The sequence below is a fragment of the Juglans regia genome, chromosome 10 (genome assembly GCF_001411555.2).
Source record: "Juglans regia cultivar Chandler chromosome 10, Walnut 2.0, whole genome shotgun sequence".
NCBI classification, from domain to species: domain Eukaryota; kingdom Viridiplantae; phylum Streptophyta; class Magnoliopsida; order Fagales; family Juglandaceae; genus Juglans; species Juglans regia.
In genome coordinates, this window is record NC_049910.1 from 8,258,127 (window position 1) to 8,282,795 (window position 24,669).

A 24,669-nucleotide genomic window follows, 5' to 3' on the forward strand; every position below is an offset into this window, starting at 1 on the left:
AGTCCTCTGCCGCCATGCGCAACACCACCGGGGTCAGCGACTTCGGCTCTCTCAGATCCGACTGTTCTTCTTTTTCCTAGTGTGGCGCGTGATCTGCACACGCCACCACAGCCTGTGGTGGTCCTACGCCGTTGAATCAATTTATCTACAAATTGTTATTCCCTTATGTTCTTGTTTTCTCTAACCACTGATCAAGATAAAATGTTGGTGATAGTCTCCCTCAACCGAACCAGATCAAAAAATGTAGCACACTCATTTCGACTACAACTTTTAGTTGTCGTTTTTTAGTTTGTTTATTAGACATTGTAACCGCTTTTACGCGGCATCCCCTTTGCGGGACATGAGTTATAGTCAATCTTTTGATTCGAGAATCCATTTTTTTATTTTTATTTGCTATTGTTGCTTTTGCTTGTTTTGGCACGATTATTTGAGACTCACACTCAATGGAATCTTGTATCTTTATAACCACGTAGTTTAATCTATGATTTTCTTAAGAAAAAAAAAGCAAAAAAACAAATTAAAAAAACAAATTAAATACATGCACAGTAAAAAGAGAAAGCAAAATGAGAGGGTATACTATCATTTTCCTTTGTCATTATTATTTTAATATATAATATAAAAATTATAAATAGCAAAATCTAATTTTTTAGTGTTCATAAAAGGATTTTGTATAAGAGTAATATTATATACAATCATAAGTTGTGCAAGTGTCGTGCACTTCTTTTGAAAAAGAATATGGTTCATCATTAAAAAAATTATTTTTTTCATGCGTGTCTCATATTTACTCAAATTTTCAAAATGAGTATCCAGCGCTTGAGCATTCTATAATTGTAAATATCATTTCTCTTTATATAGTCTTTTGAAGAGCTAAAGCCTCAACTTTTTCCAAATGCATAGGTTATTTATAAACTTTATTGACAATAATGGTTATAATTGTTTGAGTATGAAGCGCGTCTTCTAAAACTAAATTTAATAAAATCTTCTCTAAACCAGTATTTTTCTAACAAAGATTAAGTATGTTATTAATTGGAAAGGTGGTATTAAATCTTAAATAGTAATTTTATTTTGCAAAATGATGGGAATAGTTTTTAAATAAGAATGTAATGTAAAAAATGAAATCAAAATAAATTTTCTAATCTTACTTTTAAAAAATAAAAAAGGTCTCACTCAAAATTTTCGCCGTAAGCCCTTCAACCTATTGAGACGGCGTGAGAGTTTGTTATCTTTTGTGTGGAGAATTTGAAGTAAGAAATAATATAAAATTCAATAGATAAATCAAAGTTCATATTGAGCTACCTCAAAGCCATACTTATACATGAATGCCTAATCCAATGCAAGAAGTTTTATCTTGATATTGCTTATATTTTTGCTAAACTTGACATTTGGCTAATCTAATACAAATTCTCTATCAAGTTTAATCAAGTGACCCATACTTGTCACATATCAACCACTCTCAATTGCTTACTCAGAAGGGATGGCCCTTATTTATACCTGATCAAAGTTCCGCTACTGAGGGGGATCGTGGTGTGTCAAGTGTCAAATCTGCTACCACTCATTTTCCTATTACCACAGTGTGTCAGTTAACGGCCTAGGCGACTGAGAACGATCGTGTCGTGTCAGCCGTGCTAGGTATGTCCTGCAGCCACCTTCCTGCCAGGATAATGTGTCAGATTGTGGGCAAGCCGCCTTTTGTACATAGGGCATACCGTTGCGTGCCGGATCTCCTAACATAGGCATTGAACGCGACGTGTCTTGAGTCTGTCGAATCCATGAACATGCACATTCAGCCATCTGCATGTAGTTGGGCATCTTGTTCGGTGCTCTATGATAGGGCTCAGCAAGTTGTCGAGCCCCCAGGACGTTCTTCTTGGCACTTATGGACTTGGTGTTGATAGGCCCTCCCGGGTTGGTTTGCGCTCGGTACCCGATCTTCTGGCCCGGGATCTCCAGCTTCCTTCCTTGGGCCTGGGATTCCATAGCTCGGCCTTCTTGGACCCGGACCCTTTTGAGATGGGCCCTCCCTCACATGTTAGAATCCCCCACCAAAAAAAAAAAAAAAAAAAAAAAGAAGAAAAAACACACACACACACACATTAACTAATCTATTTATCCCATTTCATTAGAAATAAATTTCAGTTTTACAAAACTACAATTTATTTCATCTAAACTTATAAAATAATTTATATATTCATAATTTCTCGTAGTATTATACTCCACAAATATGCATTTCCGGCCAAGTGATCTAAAATATCTATCAAATGAGCTTTGAGCCCTGCATAAATAAATAAAAAATAATTTGTTCAAGTCTAAGTGTACTAGCAATGACTTATTCATATTTATCTTCATCTTCATATTTGTGTAATATGTCTTTAAATTTATCTATATTAATTTATGCATCTCTAAATTTTTACATAACTATGGAAGAAGCATTATTCTCTCTCAAAGTATTATTTTTAATATTTTTTCTCTCTCCTACCCATTAAAATCAATTTTGTGGAATTTGAATTAAGATGATTTTGATATATGAAATTTGTATTAAGTTAATGATACAAAGTGTTTTTTAGTACATATTAATATTTATTGATAAAATTAGTCATTTTGATATATGAAATTGGTAATATTTATATGAGTAATGTTATAGAGAAGTCACTATAGCAGTGCACACTTTACACTCACTGTGTGACTGCTTCTAGTTGATTGTTTTCAACCAAAGTTTTGAAAATCGTACCGTACTGGCCGGTACGGCCGATATTTGTCGTACCGGCCACTGAGCCGGTACAGGTACTACCTGTATTTCGTACAGGCCTAAATACTGGCCGTACCAACCGTTTCGGCCTGTACCGGTCGATATTTCGACCTTCATTTTTTTTTTTAATTTTTTCAAACTACAAGTTCAATTTTTTACCTCCAATTCAGACTAAACTATTTATAATTTATATATATGTATTTATATATAATTTATTTATATATATACTATTATTTTGGAATATAATTTTAGAATATAATTTATTTATATATCGACTATCTCGAAATGTTATCCCGAAACGGTACCGGTACCAAAATATTTCGTTCCAGTACTTTGACCGGTACAGCGTCCAGTACGGTATTCAAAACATTATTCCCAATACTCACTTGGAGAGATATTTGGTCTAAATGATGTCACATCATGTGTGCAAAATGGATGCTCCTAATAGTAACTTCTATCTATATTTATTCTATTTAGATATATAGAATTTGTATTTTTGAGTACATGGTGCTAATTGTAAAATATATAAAAATTAATAATTTAAAAAAAATTAAAAATAAAAATATTTTATTATTATTTGATTTAAACATACGTAATTCAACGTGAATAAAACCCAAAATTCACAGACACCGCACCTGATTCTCACGTGCGCTAGGGTTTTAGGGAGACCTCTATCTGGCACTGGCATCTCCTGCTTCTCCGCACACGACCCGTCTTAAACCCTAATTCCCTCCTCGAATCTCCGAAGCCACCATGCAATGACAGACTTTCTTCCTCAACCAACACCCGAAACCCCAATTATAAGCCCTAGCCTTACCTCTTGCCGTTACTCCCATCCCTCCCACCACCATGAGACCCCCACTCTCTCCAAGAACCCTCCTCTTCTTCACCTCTTATTCTTCTCCACTACTTGTCAAAATCTCTCATTTCTCATCCTCTTCGCATTACGCGTCCTATTCCTTACATCCGGGGAGACGCCACGACGAGGAGTCCCGGAATGTGAGAGTTTCGGTGTGGTGGGACTTCGAGAATTGCAATTTGCCCAATGGTGTCAACGTCTTCAAGGTCGCCCACTCCATAACCGCGGCGGTTCGGGCCAGTGGGATAAAGGGTCCCGTTACCATCACGGCGTTTGGTGACGTTTTCCAGCTCTCGAGGGTGAAGCAGGAGGCGTTGTCCTCGACTGGGATCAATATCACTCACATCCCTAACGGTTCGTGCTTCTTTTTATTTAATTCTCTGGCATAGGGGGTGTTTTCACACGTTTCGGATCGGTAGTTAGTGAGCATATTTAAGTTTGATAATATGGACTGTTAGTGATTGTTGTTTGAACTTTGAAGTAATTAAGTTGAATTGTGTGGAATAATATTGAATTTTTTATCAGTTAGATGGCTAACCCGTTGAAGTTAATTTATTTAGGAAAATAATTGCTGAAGTGAAGTATGCTGTTTTTTTATCCCAAAAATATCAGATATTGTAGGTGGCTGAGTTAATCTCTTAAATGATAAATTGATCAATTTTGGTTGGTGTATTGGGATGAAGGATTTTATTTATGATCTTAGTGGTGCTGACAATGCTGTCATTGCTGAGCCATCGACCGTGAGATTGAGTTTGATTGTAAAAGTTTTCAATTTGTTAGTGAGGCAGAGGGCTGCAATTTCCTAATTCCTAAAACTTGATTGAGCAGTATATGCTTTTTATGATTTGTCTTATCAAGGTTGCATGAAATAGTAGTTCACTGACTGAACAAAAAACCAATAGATTTTTTTTGAAAGGTTTAGGCCCCGTTTGGATGTCGAGATGGTCTCATCTCATCTCAACATCCAAACACCACTGAAACATAGTCACTTTTCAATTTAAAATCTTCAACGTTTTAATCTATCATTACCTAATCATTATAACTTTCCCAAACTTCCAAACAAATTTAATGACTTGCAAGATTCTTTCTTTGCTAGTAGGCTGTAATTAGGTATATTTCTCCTGTATACTCTGTACTTGGGCTTTGCATAATTATGAGGATTAATAAATTTTTCTTACTTATAAAAAATAAAACTTCCAAACAAAACACAAAAAACAATTTAACTTTTTCAAATCCCAAAACAAAAATAATATTCTAACAATATTTTAATTTTATAATATATTTTTTAAACTTTTTCCTTTTCTTTTCCTTTTGCCTGCGCTTTCAGTTTCAGCAATACATGTGCTTCATTGGCTTTGTTTGTCTCCACCATTACAATCGTAGCAGACATTCGAACCTTACCCTCTTCCTTCTTCCCTTTCTTTCTAAAAATCTGGGCTTCCAGGTCATGTGCTTTTGAACATAGTTCTACAAAAGGATTGATTGTTTGAGAAGCCAAGATGTGAGACATCTGAAGCAATTGATGCACATCTTAAGTTGTTGCGCTTCGAAGAACTCTTGCTCACAGGAGAGTTCCAGATTTATCCATATGGCGATGAAGTCATCAACAGACTTGTGTTGATACTATAATGAGTCTTAAGGTTTTCTCTTCAGCGGTAAATTGTTGCTGCCCTAATTGGAAGCTAAGTTACCTTCAGGATTTTAAGCAGCATTTGTTAATACTTATATCAAAAGATAAGATCTGAATGAGAGCATGATGTTCTCAGATTTTTTTTTACTCTCTCTAAATGAACTGAAATGAACTTCATTTTTCCTTTCTATTTTCTCTATATTTATCTGGACATAGAGACTTCGCCATGAACATGAATATTCACAAACAACAATTTGTATGTTGGATCTTGAAATCTGAATGATATTCAATACATCACTTACTGTTATATTATAGCGGTATAATATATTTAGCACTCTGTAATTACACACTCATTTCTTCTGGTCAACAACTGAAAAGCTTACATATATTCAAATCATTCAATTTTCCTTACAACTGATTGTTGTTTCCAAATCTTTTCTCTTAGTTAAGTTTTAACATTTCATGTACATTGTTTAGTAGATGAGCAGATGATATACTGTTGTTTGATCATATGTATCAGTTCAATTTTAACGATTTGTGGATATCATTATCTACTTGGTTGCAGGTGGAAAGAACAGCGCTGATAGGTCTCTTCTTGTAGATCTTATGTATTGGGTTTCTCAAAATCCTCCACCAGCACATCTCTTTTTAATTTCTGGTGACAGGGACTTTGCTAGCATTTTACACAGGTTAAGAATGAACAACTACAATATATTGCTTGCAAGTCCTGAAAGTACACCTGGTGTTCTTTGTAGTGCTGCAAGTATCATGTGGCATTGGCCTTCCTTGATTAGAGGGGAAACCCCGACTGGGAAGCATATTAATCAACCCCCAGATGGTCTCTATGGTTCTTGGTATGGCCACTCTAAGGTGCCTCTTGAAGATCCCTTCTCAGTTACTGACCAACCAGCCTCACAAGCTGAGGACTTTCCTGAACCTAGTCCAGATTCTAAGCCTCGTCCTGTTCCAGAGATAATGACAAAGCTGATTCGCTGTATATTGAATAGTCATCCTGAAGGAATTTCCATTACAGAACTTCGTTCCAAGTTGGGAAATAGTTTGAACATAGACACAGACTTTTATGGGTATAAAAAGTTTTCCCTCTTTCTTCTATCAATGCCACACATTTTAAAGCTTCAGTCTGAACGTGATGGTCAATTTGTTGTACATGGTATCACCTCTAAAACCCCTGAACCATTTCAGTCCGATCCAGCCTTGTTCGCAGAACCTGCATGTGATAACGGAGTCCTGGACTTCTCTCCAACTTCAAAGTCAAATGGTGAGCTGGGATCTGTTGCTGGAGGTGTAAATGGGAAGCCATCCATGTCTCCATCCCCCAAGTCAAATGTGAAGGGGCCTCTTAAAAATATTCAAGAACCTTCTGCACTTGGCAGATCTGTTACAGGGGTGATGGATGAGAAGTCAGCAGTGCCTTCATCCCCTGAATTAAACGTTGAGGAGGTGCAACAGCACTCTCCAGAAGGGTGTTGAACAGGTGAAGAACCGTCATATGCCTCCAGTGGTGGAACAAGATTCTGCATCTGCAGTGGGTTTTTTAAAGAGAGTTTGGAGAAAATGTTTTGGCAGAATTGATGGTGGTCCCATAAATAAAATTCAAAGCATTCCAGAAAAATGTTCTACTTCTGTTGTTATGTCTGAGAAAAAAGGTCATGAAACTGCTGAGTATGGTTCCACTGTTAATGGCTCAAAAATGGCAAAAGTTAAGGACAAATGTGTGAACTCAACAAACCTGGATGCTAAACCAATATGTCAGGTGCCATATTCTTCTGCCAATAATGGATCAGCTATAGACAGCAAAACTGCTACAGTTTCTGAAGCTTATGGTAATAACTCAAGCACAGGTCCAGGTTTCTTCAACCAGATGGTATATTGGTGTAAATTTTGGAGAAGTAACCCAAATTCTGATATATTAAATGATCAACCCAGAGATAAACTGGAGCAGAACTTATCAAAAAATAAACTGGAGCAGAAAAATAGTCGTTCTGAAAAGCATATCTTATTTTCTATGGATTCTTTTTGGAGTGACATGGAATCTTTTCTGGGCACAGTCAATGGTTCAGTTATTGTCTCCCAGTCAAGGACCAGGTTTTATGCATTTTTTTATTTTCTATCTTTTATGCTGTTTTCTTTCCGATGCTGCTGATGATATCCTTTTATCCGGCTTATGTTCTTGTGTAGTGTAAATACTTGGTTCTGTTCCTTATTTTCTTATCATTGATGTAATATCAACTATCAGAGGGAAGAAAAAATGAAGTATCTCAAATTGTAGTACATATATCTGACTAAACGTGTTAGATACTGGGTTCTCTGGGAATTATTTGCAACTTATTTTATGCTATGGCTTTTTGATATTTTTTAAGCATAGATTTCAAGTTTAGTGGTTGGAAACTTGTCGGATAGGTTTTTGTCTGAGTCATTTGGATTAAAAAACACTCAATCCATCTCATCTCATCATTACAACGTTTTCAAATTCCCACACAAAATATAATAAACAATTCAACTTTTTCAAATCCAAAACAATAATAATATTAAAAAAAAAAATATTTTAACAATATTTTATTCAATTTTCAACTTTCATCTAAAACCATCTCAGCTCATCTCACTATCCAAACAGCTCTTAATAATATTTTTTTTGCTTTTGGTCATCAGAATTTATCATGGGGAGGATCTACTTCAAATCTTGCATCCACATGTTTTGTATTGAACTTCATTAGATGGAATGAAATTTAGCGGAAGGCTTATAACTCCAGTCTGAGTACCACAAGGTTGGGATAGTTTTCATTGATCATTTTCTGGCTTTTTATTGAGAACTTCTGCAACTTTTCTGCAGTTCTTCCACTTCATGATTCAAATGTAAATATTAACTGATTGATAAACCCGTCAGACTGCAGCCTAATGGTCAAAAGGCAGGCTTGGGATGAGTTGTAGACTTAGAAATCTTTGTACCAGGATTTACTTCTTAGGGGTGGGTCCAAAGGTCCCTACATTGGTAAAGTTCCACGTCATTAAAAGAAAAAAAAAACTTTTTAATCCTGAAAGCTCTCTAACCCTGTTGATGCCTTTATTGCTGTGATCTGACAACTTTTGCTGATGTTTAAGCTGGGTGATTTTCTTAAACTTAGCACTTGGAATCAGAAGCATATGCTAATATTATTCTGCTATATGTGATTCTTTTCAGGGAACAGATGGCACAAAATCTGCGAAAGGAAGGGCCTCCAGCTCTTAGATCTCTGAGTGAAAGTGACGTCCTCCATTTGGTAGATTTATTAATATCAGAAATGAAATGGATGGAAGAACACCCCTCTCAGACATCAACTTTCAAACTCACTCGGCCGGTTGGAAAGACCTCTTTGGTTCAAGCTCGCGGTTCAAAAGTGTTGAGCTCAATCTTTCTGGGCACAACATTACAGTCACCAGAACATGGAGAAAGAAAATATCAAAATATTCCTCGTACTGGAGTTTCTCCACCTGCTGTTCACAAGAAACCGTCAGTCAGATCTAGAAGTGAAATTGCCCTTCCTGATAGTCAAGAAAATAGTGCTAGTCATTCAGTTGCTAATTCAGATTGTGAATTGTCTGATTCAACAAAGAAGAATGATGATTTTGACCCTCCATGGGAGGAATTAGGGCCTGTTGCTGATACAAGTTCTACAAAAAATGAAATGGAATCAGTGTCAAGAAAGAAAACTATAGAACAAATAGAGAGGCAAAAATATCCTGATTATGAACCTTCCATCTCTGATGATGACAAACAGAGAGAAAAGGTGTACAGGAAACTTGTACGGAGGCAAAGAGCTCAAAAGACTTTTTCATTTGTTGCTGGACCAGTTGAGGCTAACAAGGACAAGCTGATTGATGGAATATTGGGTAGCCTGAAGAAATCAGATGAATCAAGGGTGCAGGGCTGAAGGGTTCAAAAACAAGATGTGATGCATCCGGGGGATCTCAGGTTGAATGCTGGAAATGGGACTTCCGGGCTAGTGAGAAAGCTTTATTAGAAACAGGTGGTAATGAGTTATAATCATGCATCATTCATTTTTTGCAGATTTTTTTTTAAAGGAAAAAAATACTATTGTATTGAGGTTAGAGCCTCAGAGGTGGGATACGAGATCATTGGCACTACCAAGAATGTAAGTTATTGCTTAAATCCACCTGATGGTTAGGGGTGACAGCGATATCAGAGAAAGTGTATCATTACCAAGGCACAGAACATGTTAATATTATATTTATATTTCATACTGATTATAAGTAAAATCTGTGATAAAAATATATATATATATCCCTGTTCAAGTATTGAACGAGGATGATTAAATTTCATTTTTTGTCTACTCTAAACTTGTTTTGTCATGCATTAAGCCTAATTGTTTATTGTTTTTATTCCTTAATAAAAGTTAACTTCCCCAAAGGGGTGATTGTAGCATCCTGTCAAATGGACATCCTTTGTAGTTTGTCACGTGAAAAACACTTATTTCATTATAGATAAAAGTATCGCTTCATTTATATTTTAAAGATACCCTACAATGTTTATTTTTTATTTTTAAATTTAATCGGTTCCTCTTCCACATAAAATGCGAAGAGATCAAAGCCCGAAAATAAAGACATTAATATAATTCAATTTTCAACCATCCCAACCCAAGCCCAGCAGTCCTTTTTCATTTTGACTTTTAAATTTCAATTTCTCGGAAGTTCCTAGACAATGATTTAGGCCGGTAGATGAGATGAAATAATTATAAATTAGAGAATTGTTACAGGAAAGCTCATTTTTTTACACGAAACGCACGAATTTGCTGATGTAGATAAATAAAAAAAATATAACAAAATAACAAAAAATCAAATCAAAGCCTCATTTTACTTTTTACTTTTTCTCCCTCGTATGTATAGTCTCTCATCCTTCCGTCCAAAAACATCGAAAACAAAGGAAATATTTTTCTCTACACTGACGAATCACTCATCTTCCGCTCCGCGGCATTTCACGCATCCAAGAGAAGGTAATCACCTCTCCCTGGTCTGTGTTATATGTGTGTAAGGGAAGGAATTAATAAACATATTTTTTTGAATAAAATACGTGTAAATGATCTGTAAATTTTTGGATAATCTGAGATTACTCTCTATACATTTTATCTCCATTTGTATGTGTATTTAGTGATTTTTAACTAAATTAATAGCATCTATTTTATCTTCATTTGTATGTGTATTTAGATTACTCTCTGTAAATATACTGTTTTTTTATTAAAAAAATTATTTTTATGTACATTCTCGAATTTTAAAGTTGACTTGAAGGTTTTTAGTTGCGTAGGTTTGATATAAAATTGGAAGAAAGGCTAAAAACCAGATCTCAAGTGAAAAACGAGCAGACTAAGGTTTTGTTTTAAAGAAGATTAAATTGGACATTTCCTATTTCGTGCATTTCGTGTTTTATAGTTGTCGTGTGATATAGAATTTTTTTTAAAATTAAAGATGAAATTTTAAAAAATTATTATCAGAATATAATTTTTTAATATTATTATTATTTTAGGATTTGAAAAAATTTTAATTGAGATTTAAAAAAACTCAATTATTTATTATATTTTGTGTGTGAATTTGATAAAATTATAATGATGAGATAAAATACTTTTCGAATCCAAACGGAACTTATTTTCTAACTTGGATGCTAAAGAAGGTAATTGATGAAAAAACACCTCCTAACAGAAACCGCCATTAACAAGGCCAGCAGCCCCACCACCATAACAAAAGCTGCTTCATTTTTCACTCTGTTCACACCCTCTTCCCCAATCCAAATTAAAGAGAAAAAGGGGGGGGGCGGGGGAAACATTTCAATGGAAGTCTCGAGCTCTATGTTTTCTACTTCCCAAACATGCAATTTGTTCTTTGTTCATGGATTAAGTAATTGAAGAAAAGTGTTCTTGCTTTTGTTTCTTTAAGTAGAAACAAAAGGCAATAATCAAACCATTTTGAGCTTCTTTGTAGTTCCCTTGAAGCCGTTTTCTTGCTGAAGCCAGTCTTTCTGAGTCAAAATCCTTTTGCTCCCTTTGTCTCTGCATCGATCAATGGAAGTGATTTGAGTTGAGTTAAATCTTCTTATAATACATGTGATTGGCCTGAAAGAGAATAGCAGGAGTATATCTCCAAACTCCATATTGTTAAGGGGGCATGATCAGAAAACTTACAGTACCTCCCACTCAATTGAACCAAAATAAACCATTTGATACAATTGAGTTTGGTTTCTCATATTCTGGAAGCATAAATGCTTCGAAAAATTATTCTCTATCTCCCACTTTACATCAACCAAACATAGATCAAGAAACTCTAAGTTGGTATCCATGCATACATTTTGATGTGCAGACGCAGATAGAGTTGTGGATTGGGCTGGTCTAAGAGGAGCTTCCTTCCGAGGAATCACTTTCGGCTTAGGCTCTGATTCTGAGTTATTCTTTTCTGACCCAGAACTCCCATCTGTTCAGGCAAGACAGATCAACAAAATCCATAATCCCAGACAATGAAAATTGATATAAAATAATGCATATCTAATCCGGTTGTAAAACTAATTAATTCAAAGTACATAATTGGAATCCAAGATATATCAAGCATATTTTTCATCTACTTTTTGGGGACTAGATTTAGGAGTTTTCCCATTCTCTTGTTGAGTTTAGTTCTCCTGTATATTTCTAAGTTTACTAAGCCTGGTTGGTATTCTGTGTGAAGACTTGATGAATTTTTTTTTGTTTTGTTTTATCATTTAGCATCATTATGATCTATGGTGCTTTATATTAACCTGTAGGCTGATATTGAAGCATTAGGTGGTGATTGTTTAAACTTGATAATGGCGTAAAAGTTCTTACCAAGTGTATATTGTTTGCATCTTTGTTCAGGAATACCTCTAGGCTAAGTGATGTTCTAAAATCCAAAAATGAAGAATATGGAGCTTCCTTATCTGAAATTGAGGTTAGTTTTCTGCCTCTTTTTTTTTCACTCATATAAAAAAAAAATTCTGTTATCTAATGTGGTGTTCAACAAGGCCGTTATCTGCTACGAAATTCATTGTTTTCTTTTGTTTATTTTGCTACTTTGACATATTCTTTTAATTTTTATCTTTGTTCACATGATTTTCCCAAGTTGTAGAAGAGTCATTGGTTTTTAGATTATTTGTAAGTCTGGTTTTGAACTTCCCACTTGTGCAATTTTGTTTTTTGAGCAAGAACATATAATTTAGATGTGCATATTTTTTCTGTTGTGCAATTTTTTTTAATTTCCTTAAACACCTTTTCCGGCGACTAAAATTCGCCGGAAATAATTTGTTGTCTCATAAATATATTTGCGGCGATATAATATCGCTGGAAAATAATATTTTCTAAGAAAGTACTTGCTGGAAATAAATAATTGCATTGATAATTAAAAATCACTGCAAAAAATAATGAACTAATTGCGGCACTTTTTTTACCTTTTGCGACAAAGTATTTTGCCGGAACTGACTTATTGCAGCGATTTTGATGGGAAATGGAAATGTCATTTTCGTCGATTTTTTTACACAGTTGCGACGAAAAAAAATCTCTGAAAATAGTAATTTTTGCAACGATTTTCTCTAATTGCTGAAATTGGTCAAAAATGGCATTTTCATTTCGTCCAAAATGCTTAAAAATCGCTGCATATGCTCAAATGCAGCGATTATTGATAATATTTGCGACGATTTTATGCACTGAATTAATGAATTAATGTCACGGATTTAATTGCTGGGATATTATGTTTCTCGTAATTGGTGGTTGTTTTTATCATGCCTCCCTCCTAGATACAATAATGGTTAATGGAGAGATTTGTATATATTTTGTTATTATAAAAAAAATATATATTTATGACAGATTATTTGAAACAAAAATAATTATTTAAGACGAAAATAAACTCATTTTAACAAAAAATAATAATTTTCATAGAAAATAATTAATCACAATTAAGTAGTTTTCTTATAGTGTGTGCATTTCATCTGCATGCTATTTTGGTACATATATATATTCATGTGCTATTTTATGCTAAAAATCATTATCTTAAAACGATTTTTTTTTCCTTACTAATAATGTATACCCTTTTTGCAATGAAAGTCTATTTCTCTTTTGCAAATGGCCATCAATTGCGCAATTTAGTTAGCAACGGTTTAACTAAGACAATAACAACGACATTATCCCGGTGCAAAAAGCTTGTATCCATTAGCAACGGTTTAATTTTGTTGCAAAAATATGTATGCTCATTAACAACAAAACATGCATCCTGATTAATAACGATGTAATTTTATTGCAAAAACATGTATCATCGTTACCGACGAATCAAATTCGTTGTAAAAACATATATATATATATATATATATAATATATCCTCACAACGAATATATATATATATATATCATTGCAAAAAATGTATATTTTGATCGAGTAATGCTATATATAGTCGTGGAATGTACAAACGTCGTGCAGTCACTTTAAAAAAAATAAAATTTATAATTAAAAAATTAATTTCTTTTCATGTGTGTCTCATATTTATTCATATTTTTTAAAATACATGCACGGCATTTGCACACTTACGACTGCAAGTATTATTTTCCATCCTGATCACAACATGTATTTCTCACAAAACAATAAGAAAATGGACCGAACCAAATCCTTTCAAGCAGGAAGGATTATGATGATGAGGGTCCAAAATGAAATGAAATCATTAGTTACTAGGAATAAGTGAGTTAATTGAATTACCTTTTGATATTCATAAAAAAACATATATACTGTGTATATGCGTTATAAATTATAATCACAGTACTCCATTTACAATACCCAAAAAAATGCAGCTTTCTCAGCAAATACGTAAACATGTTCACTGTTTTTGTCACCAAGGACAATTAATTAAACTTTGAATACCACAATTCTGATTTCCCTATTTCTATATTCCAATTTAAAAGCCTTTTTTTTTTTTTACCAAATGAATAGTTCCATTTGACAGTGTCGATAAGGTTGTGTTTAATTGTTGAACTAAATTAATTGATCTCAAACTAATAATTAATGGGACCAAATATTTTTTTAAACTTTCATAAAAAAGTTAAACACATCTCAACCTATTTCATATATTTCAACCTAAAAAGTTAAAATTTAAAAAAATTAAATTCATCTCAATAGAACCTATAAAATAATATTATTCACAACTCAACTCAACTAAATTGAATAATAATAAAAATTAGGGGTCTTTTAACATCCCATACATTCTTCTAACAATTTTTTTTTTTTAAATCAATTATAATAGTGAAGGTTTCTGCTTTCTCAACAAGCAAATGTCGCATAAGGAAAGTGGATCTAAATGGGAATTAAGATCGAGATTTGAGTGAAATTGGGAATGGTTTCGTGGCTTCACTATTTCATTAAAAGGGTAAGTTTAGATGTTGAGATGAGTTAAGTTAAATTGTTAATAGTATTATTTTGTGGGTCTTATTAAGACGAGTTTAGATTTTTTATAAAATATTAAAAAAATAATAAAGTTGTGTTTGGATGTTAAACTATGTTGAGTTGAGATGATAAAATATTGTTAAAATATTATTTTTTAATATTATTATTATTTTGGTATTTAAAAAAGTTGAATTATTTATTATATTTTGTATTGGAATTTAAAAAAATTATAATGATGAGTTGAGATAAGTTAATAGGAGTTGAGGATGCAAACATATTTGGGGCATGAGATGAGATAAAAAAATTCTCATCTAATCTCATTTCATCATTATAATTTTCTCAAACTCTCATACAAAATACAATAAACAATTCTTTTTCAAATCTCCAAATAATAATAATATTTTAAACTTTATCTAAAATTAAAAATAATAATTTAATTGGGAAGGTGGTATTAAATCTTAATTAGTGATTTTATTTTACAAAATGATAGGAATAGTTTTTAAATAAGAATGTAATGTAAAAAATGAAATTAAAATAAATTTACTGAATCTTACTTTTTAAAATAAGTTTTATGTTGATATTACTTATATTTTTGTTAAACTTGACATTTTGCTAATCTAATACCAAGTATCTACCATATTTGTCACATATCAACCACTCTCAATTGCTTACTTGGATATCATGTGCCTAATCGTCGTAGCTAACAGGCTTGCTTCAGATTATAACCCATTTGGAATTGCAATCTGATCTTCAATTTAACGTTAACTAATCTATTCATCCCATAATCCATTTCATTAGAAATAAATTTCAGTTTTACACATCTACAATTTATTTCATCTAGACTTATAAAATAATTTATAAATTCATAATTTCTCATAGTATTATACTCTACAAATATGCATTTCCGGTTAGGTGGTCTAAAATCTCTATCAAATGAGCTTTGAGTCCCGTATAAATAAATAAAAAATAAAAAATAATTTACACAAATTTAAATTGTGCAAGTCTCGTATAATTATTTAAAAAAATATATTTTTTAAAAAAATATTCTTTTATAAGAAAACTTATTTAATATTTATTGTTAAATAGACTGTATATCTGAGATTCTGATGTCACCCGAAAAATAAATCATTGAAGGCTGGGCCAATCCCGTTCTAAACCATTTTGTCCTTGGGCCCAATTAGGACCCAAAATTCACAGACACCGCACCTGATTCTCACGTGGGCTAGGGTTTTAGGGAGACCTCTATCTGGCACTGGCATCTCCTGCTTCTCCGCACGCGCCCCGTCTTAAACCCTAATTCCCTCCTCGAATCTCCGAAGCCACCATGCAATGACAGACTTTCTTCCTCAACCAACACCCGAAACCCCAATTATAAGCCCCAGCCCTACCTCTTGCCGTTACTCCCATCCCTCCCACCACCATGAGACCCCCACTCTCTCCAAGAACCCTCCTCTTCTTCACCTCTTATTCTTCTCCACTACTTGTCAAAATCTCTCATTTCTCATCCTCTTCGCATTACGCGTCCCATTCCATACATCCGGGGAGACGCCACGACGAGGAGTCCCGGAATGTGAGAGTTTCGGTGTGGTGGGACTTCGAGAATTGCAATTTGCCCAGTGGTGTGAACGTCTTCAAGGTCGCCCACTCCATAACCGCGGCGGTTCGGGCCAGTGGGATAAAGGGGCCCGTTACCATCACGGCGTTTGGTGACGTTTTCCAGCTCTCGAGAGCGAAGCAGGAGGCGTTGTCCTCGACTGGGATCAATATCACTCACATCCCTAACGGTTCGTGCTTTTCATTTAGGCTGCTTTTCGATGTTGAGCTGAGTTTAGTTTTTTATTAATAGTAGTGAGTTGAGATGGTAGAGCGAGTTTGGTGAGATTTACTTAAGATGAGTTTAAATGTATTTGGATGTTAAGATGAATTTAGATGTATTTATTGGAAGATGAAAAAGGTTGCGGTACCAAGTGTAAAGGGGTTTTAAGTTGAGATGAGTTTAGTAATTTAAGAATTGAGTATTTGAATGTTAGACTTAAAATTAGAGTGAACTAAGTTGAATTCAGAAGAGTTTAACAACCAAACAAGGCCTTAATTATCTGGCATAGGGGATGTTTTTACACATTTTGGATCGGTAGCTAGTGAACATATTTAAGTTTAATAATATGGACTGTTAGTGATTGTTGTTTGAACTTTGAAGTAATTAAGTTGAATTGTGTGGAATAATATTGAATTTTTTATCAGTTAAATGGCTAACCCGTTGAAGTTATTTTATTTAGGAAAAGAAATGCTGAAGTGAAGTATGCTGTTTTTTTATCCCAAAAATATCAGATATTGTAGGTGGCTGAGTTAATCTCTTAAATGATAAATTGATCAATTTTGGTTGGTGCATTGGGATGAAGGATTTTATTTATGATCTCGGTGGTGCTGACAATGCTGTCATTGCTGATCCATTGACCGTGAGATTGAGTTTGATGGTAAAAGTCTTCAATTTGTTTGTGAGGCAGAGGGCTGCAATTTCCAAATTCGTAAAACTTGATTGAGCAGTATATGCTTTTAAGATTTGTCTTATCAAGATTGCATGAAATAGTAGTTCACTGACTGAACAAAGAACCAATAGATTTTTTTTCAAAGGTTTAGGCGCCATTTGGATGTTGAGATAAGATGAGAGCATCTCATCTCAACATCCAAACACCAATGAAACACAGTTACTTTTCAATTTCAGATCTTCAACGTTTTCATCTATCATTACCTAATCATTATAACTTTTCTAAACTTCCAAACAAATTTAAGGACTTGTATGCTTCTTTCTTTGCTAGTAGGCTATAATTAGGTATATTTCTTTTGTATACTACCTCTGTACTTGGGCTTTGCATAATTATGAGGATTAATAAATTTTTCTTACTTATAAGAAGTAAAACTTCTAAACAAAACACAAAAAACAATTTAACTTTTTCAAATCCCAAAACAAAAATAATATTCTAACAATATTTTAATTTTATAATATTTTTATTCAACTTTTTCCTTCTCTTTTCCTTTTGCCTGCGCTTTCAGTTTCAGCAATACATGTGCTTCATTGGCTTTGTTTGTCTCCACCATTGCAATCGTAGCAAACGTTCCAGCCTTACCCTCTTCCTTCTTCCCTTTCTTTCTAAAAATCTGGGCTTCTAGATCATGTGCTTTTGAACATAGTTCTTCAAAAGTTTTGATTGTTTGAGAAGCCAAGATGTGAGACAACTCATATCTGAAGCAATTGATGCACATCTTAAGTTGTTGCGCTTCGAAGAACTCTTGCTCACATTAGAGTTCCAGATTTATCCATATGGCGATAAAGTCATAAACAAACTCGTGTTGACGCTACTTGGCTTCCGTGAATTCTGTCACGCCTACACTCCTGTGGGTACTGTAGAAGTGTTTGTGAAACCGTTGAAGAATGAACAAACATATAATGAGTCTTAAGGTTTTTCTCTTCAGCGGCAAATTTTTGAAGGTTTTGTTGCTGCTGCCCTAATTGGAAGCTAAGTTTCCTTCAGAATTTTAAGCAGCATTTGTTAATACTTATCAAAAGATAAGATCTGAATGAGAGCATGATGTTCTCAGATTTTTTTCTCTCTCTCTACATGAACTGAAATGAACTTCATTTTTCCTTTCTATTTTCTCTATATTTATCTGGACATGGAGACTTCACCAAGAACATGAATATTCACTAACATCAATTTGTATGTTGGATCTTGAAATCTGAATGATATTCAATACATCACTTACTGTAATATTATAGCGGTATAATATATTTAGGACTCTGTAATTATACACTCATTTCTTCTGGTCAACAATTGAAAAGCTTACGTATATTCAAATCATTCAATTTCCCTTACAACTGATTGTTCTTTCCAAATCTTTTCTCTCAGTTAAGTTTTAACATTTCATGTACATTGTTTAGTAGATGAGCAGATGATACACTGTTGTTCGATCATAAGTTTCAGTTCAATTTTAACGTTTTTTGGATATCATTATATACTTGGTTGCAGGTGGAAAGAACAGTGCTGATAGGTCTCTTCTTGTAGATCTTATGTATTGGGTTTCTCAAAATCCTCCACCAGCACATCTCTTTTTAATTTCTGGTGACAGGGACTTTGCTAGCATTTTACACAGGTTAAGAATGAACAACTACAATATATTGCTTGCAAGTCCTGAAAGTACACCTGGTGTTCTTTGTAGTGCTGCAAGTATCATGTGGCATTGGCCTTCATTGATTAGAGGGGAAACCCCGACTGGGAAGCATTTTAATCAACCCCCAGATGGTCCCTATGGTTCTTGGTATGGCCACTCTAAGGTGCCTCTTGAAGATCCCTTCTCAGTTACTGAGCAACCAGCCTCACGAGCTGAGGACTTGCCTGAACCTAGTCCTGATTCTAAGCCTCGTCCTGTTCCAAAGATAATGACAAAGCTGATTCGCTGTATATTGAATAGTCATCCTGAAGGAATTTCCATTACAGAACTTCGTTCCAAGTTGGGAAATACTTTGAACATAGACAGAGACTTTTATGGGTATAAAAAGTTTTCCGTCTTTCTTCTATCAATGCCACACATTTTAAAGCTTCAGTCTGAACGTGATGGTCAATTTGTTGTACGTGGTATCACCTCTAAAACCCCTGAACCATTTCAGTCCAATCCAGCTTTGTTCCCAGAACTTGCAAGTAATAACGCAGTCCAAGACTTCTCTGCAACTTCAAAGTCAAATGGTGAGCTAGGATCTGTTGCTGGAGGTGTAAATGGGAAGCCATCATTGTCTCCATCCCCCGAGTTGAATGTGAAGGGGCCTCCTAAAAAAATTCAAGGACCTTCTGCACTTGGCAGATCTGTTACAGGAGTGATGGATGAGAAGTCAGCAGTGCCTTCATCCCCTGAATTAAATGTTGAGGAGGTGCAACAGCACTCTCCACATGAGGAGAAGGGTGTTGAACAGGTGAAGAACCATCATTTGCCTCCAGTGGTGGAACTAGATTCTGCATCTGCAGTGGGTTTTTTAAAGAGAGTTTGGAGAAAATGTTTTGGCAGAATTGATGGTGGTCCCATGAATAAAATTCAAAGCAATCTAGAAAAATGTTCTACTTCTGGTGTTATGTCTGAGAAAAAAGGTCATGAAACTGCTGAATATGGTTCCACTGTTAATGGCTCAAAAATGGCAAAAGCTGAGGACAAATGTGTGAACTCAACAAGCCTGGATGCTAAACCAATATGTCAGGTGCCATATTCTTCTGCCAACAATGGGTCGGCTATAGACAGCAAAACTGCTACAGTTTCTGAAGCTTATGGTAATAACTCAAGCACAGGTCCAGGTTTCTTCAACCAGATGGTATATTGGTGTAAATTTTGGAGAAGTAACCCAAATTCTGATATATTAAATGATCAACCCAGAGATAAACTGGAGCAGAACTTATCAAAAAATAAAGTGGAGCAGAACTTATCAAAAAATAAACTGGAGCAGATAAATAGTTGTTCTGAAAAGCATAGCTTATTTTCTATGGATTCTTTTTGGAGTGACATGGAATCTTTTCTGGGCACAGTCAATGGTTCAGTTATTGTCTCCCAGTCAAGGAACAGGTTTTATGCATTTTCTTGATTTTCTATCTTTTATGCTGTTTTCTTTCTGATGCTGCTGGTGATATCCTTTTATCTGGCTTATGCTCGTGTGGTGTAAATACTTGGTTCTGTTCCTTATTTTCTTATCATTGATGTAATATCTGACTAAACATATCGGATACTGGGTTCTGTGAGAATTATTTGCAACTTATTTTATGCTATGGCTTTTCGATGTTTTTTAAGCTTAGATTTCAAGTTTAGTGGTTGGAAACTTGTCGGATAGGTTTTTGTCTGAGTCATTTGGATTGAGAAACACTCTCAACCCATCCCTTCCCATCTCAACTCATCATTACAACTTTTTCAAATTCTCACACAAAATATAATAAACAATTCAACTTTTTCAAATCCCAAAAAAATAATAAAATAATATTATAACAATATTTTATTCAATTTTCGACTTTCATCTAAAACCATCTCATCTCATCTCACTATCCAAACAGCTCTTAATAATTTTTTTTTTTTGCTTTTGGTCATCAGAATTTATCATGGAGAGGAACCACGTCAAATCTTGCATACACATGTTTTGTGAACTACATTAGATGGAATGAAATTTAGCAGAAGGTTTATAACTCCAGTCTGAGTACCACAAGGTTGGGAGAGTTTTCATTGATCATTTTCTGGCTTTTTATTAAGAGAACATCTGCAACTTTTCTGCAGTTCTTCCACTTCATGATTCAAATGCAAATAAAAACTAATTGATATACCCATCAGGCTGCAGCCTTATGGTCAAAAGGCGGGCTTGGGATGAGTTGTAGACTCAGAAATCTTGGGTTCGTTTCCACACTAGGGTTTCCCCCAAATTACCTGATATACGGTTCTGGCAGATGTGATCTTGTACCAGGATTTACTTCTTAGGGGTGGGTCCAAAGGTCCCTACATTGGTAAAGTTCCACGTCATTAAAAGAAAAACTTTTTAAACCTGAAATCTCTCTAACCCTGTTGATGCCTTTATTGCTGTGATCTGACAACTTTTGCTGATGTTTAAGCTGAGTGATTGTCTTAAACTTAGCACTTGGAATCAGAAGCATATGCTAATATTATTCTGCTATGTGCAATTCTTTTCAGGGAACAGATGGCACAAAATCTGAGAAAGGAAGGGCCTCCAGCTCTTAGATCTCTGAGTGAAAGTGACGTCCTCCATTTGGTAGATTTATTAATATCAGAAATGAAATGGATGGAAGAATGCCCCTCACAGACATCACCTTTCAAACTCACTCGGCCGGTTGGCTCTTTGGTTCAAGCTCGCGGTTCAAATGGGTTGAGCTCTATCTTTCTGGGCACAACATTACCGACAGCAGAACATGGAGAAATAAAATATCAAAATATTCCTCATACTGGAGTTTCTCCACCTGCTGTTCACAAGAAACCTTCAGTCAGATCTAGAAGTGATATATTAGCTGATTGTCAGAAGCTCGTGAATGAGATATTAAAGAATTATCCAAATGGGTTTAATATGGGCTCCTTTAGAAAAACTTTCCTTGAGAGGCATGGTTATCCTCTTGATTTACAGAAGCTTGGGCATCAAAGTTTGGTATCCCTGTTACAGATAATGCCTGGGGTGAAAATAGTCTCCACTCAGATTTTTCCCTCTAGTGAAGCCTTAAGTAGTTCAGGCCTAGAAATTGCCCTTCCTGATAGTCAAGAAAGTAGTGCTAGTCCTTCAGTTGCCAATTCAGATAGTGACTTGTCTGATTCAACAAAGAAGAATGATGATTTTGAGTCTCCATGGGAAGAATTAGGGCCTGTTGCTGATACAAGTTCTACTAAAAATGAAATGGAATCAGTCAGATCTAGAAGTGATATATTAGCTGATTGTCAGAAGCTCGTGAATGAGATATTAAAGAATTATCCAAATGGGTTTAATATGGGCTCCTTCAGAAAAACTTTCCTTGAGAGGCATGGTTATCCTCTTGATTTACAGAAGCTTGGGCATCAAAGTTTGGTATCCCTGTTACAGATAATGCCTGGGGTGAAAATAGTCTCCACTCAGATTTTTCCCTCTAGTGAAGCCTCAAGTAGTTCAGGCCTAGAAATTGCCCTTCCTGATAGTCAAGAAAATAGTGCTAGTCATTCAGAGTCCAATTCAGATAGTGAATTGTCTGATTCAACAAAGAAGAATGATGATTTTGAGTCTCCATGGGAAGAATTCGGGCCTGTTGCTGATTCAAGTTCTACAAAAAATGAAATGGAATCAATCAGATCTAGAAGTGATATGTTAGCTGATTGTCAGAAGCTCGTGAATGAGATATTAAAGAATTATCCAAATGGGTTTAATATGCGCTCCTTCAGAAAAACTTTCCTTGAGAGGCATGGTTATCCTCTTGATTTACAGAAGCTTGGGCATCAAAGTTTGGTATCCCTGTTACAGATAATACCTGGGGTGAAAATAGTCTCCACTCAGATTTTTCCCTCTAGTGAAGCCTCAAGTAGTTCAGGCCTAGAAATTGCCCTTCCTGATAGTCAAGAAAATAGTGCTAGTCATTCAGTTGCTAATTCAGATAGTGAATTGTCTGATTCAACAAAGAAGAATGATGATTTTGACCCTCCATGGGAAGAATTAGGGCCTGTTGCTGATACAAGTTCTACACAAAATGAAATGGAATCAGTGTCAAGGAAGAAAACTATAGAACAAACAGAGAGGCAAAAATATCCTGATTATGAACCTTCCATCTCTGATGATGACTTTTCTGATTCAGAAGGGGAGACCTCTTTATTAGCTGGAGGTGAAAAGCATGGGAAGAGAATGAACGAGGAAGATAGCTCCCTAGTGCGAATTCTAGATTCCTGGTACAGCACTAAGGAAGGTGACAATAGAAAGAACGAGTTAGAAAATGTTGATGGCATTGTTGATTGTTCAACAAACGGTTCAAAGCCATCTGGTTCATCCGCTATTGGAACCGGCAGTGAAACTTGTACAGGAAACTCTGTACGGAGGCAAAGAGCTCAAAAGACTTTTTCATTTGTTGCTGACCCAGTTGAGGCTAACAAGGACAAGCTGATTGATGGAATATTGGGTAGCCTGAAGAAATCAGATGAATCAAGGGTGCGGGGCTGAAGGGTTCAAAAACAAGATGTGATGCATCCGGGGGATCTCAGGTTGAATGCTGGAAATGGGACTTCCGGGCTAGTGAGAAAGCTTTATTAGAAACAGGTGGTAATGAGTTATAATCATGCATCATTCATTTTTTGTAGATTTTTTTTTAAAGGAAAAAAATACTATTGTATTGAGGTTAGAGCCTCAGAGGTAGGATACGAGATCATTGGCACTACCAATAATGTATGTTTTGGCTTAAATCCAACTGATGGTTACGGGTGACAGTGATATTAGAGAAAGTATATTATTACCAAGGCACAGAACATGCTAACATTATATTTATATTTTATGCTGATTAGCAATTTGGATTGCATCCATTGCGAAGCAAAGTTCATCTCACTATTTCTATGGCATCTTATTGGTGTTTTATAAGCAAAATTTGTGATAAATATATATATATATCCTTGTTCTAGTATTGAACGTAGATGATTAAATTTATTTTTTCGTCTACTCTAAACTTGTTTTGTCATGCATTAAGCTTAATTGTTTACCGTTTCTATTCCTTAATAAAAGTTAACATCCCAAAGATTGTAGCAACCTGCCAAATGGACATCTATTGTCACGTGAAAAACACTTATTTCATGATAGATAAAAGTATCGCTTCATTTATATTTTAAAGATAACCTATAATTTATTTTTAAAAAATTTAATCGGTTCCTCTTCCACATAAAATGCTAAGAGATCAAAGCCTGAAAATAAAGACATTAATTTACACAATTCAATTTTCAACCATCCCCACCTAAGCCAGCAATCCTTTTTCATTTTGACTTTTAGGTTGTGTTTGGATGTTAAAGAGAGTTAAGTTGAATTGAGTTGAGTTGAGTTGAGATGATAAAATATTGTTAAAATATTATTTTTTAATATTATTATTATTTTAGAATTTGAAAAAGTTGAATTATTTATTATATTTTGTGTTGAAATTTGAAAAAATTGTAATAATGAGTTGAGATAAATTGAGATGAATTTAAGATCCAAACTCACCCTTAAATTTCAATTTCTCGGAAGCTCCAATCCTAGACGATGATTTAGGGCTGGTAGATGAGATAATTTTAAATTAAAGATAAAAATAAAAAAAAAATTATTTAAATATAATTTTTTAATATTATTATTATTTTAAAATTTAAAAAAATTTAATTGAGATTTAAAAAAATGAAATTATATTTTATATAAAAATTTAATAAAATTATAATAATGAGATAAAATACTCCTTTCCTAATCCGACGGAGCCTTATTTTCTAACTTGGATGCTAAAGAGTATAATTGATG

General features: G+C 34.5%; 1 protein-coding gene and 1 pseudogene across 1 annotated transcript; both read left to right on the top strand.

The window, feature by feature from the left end:
- The first annotated feature begins 3,408 nt into the window (after window positions 1-3,408).
- On the top strand, window positions 3,409-9,511 carry LOC108987820 (annotated as a pseudogene).
- A 6,416-nt stretch (window positions 9,512-15,927) lies between these two features.
- On the top strand, window positions 15,928-23,718 carry LOC108987817. The gene is made up of 3 exons (XM_018960837.2): window positions 15,928-16,453; window positions 18,695-20,270; window positions 21,375-23,718. Exons 1-3 carry the CDS (start codon window positions 16,090-16,092, stop codon window positions 23,362-23,364), a joined length of 3,930 nt encoding a protein of 1,309 aa, XP_018816382.2. The 5' UTR covers window positions 15,928-16,089; the 3' UTR covers window positions 23,365-23,718.
- Window positions 23,719-24,669: the final 951 nt, after the last annotated feature.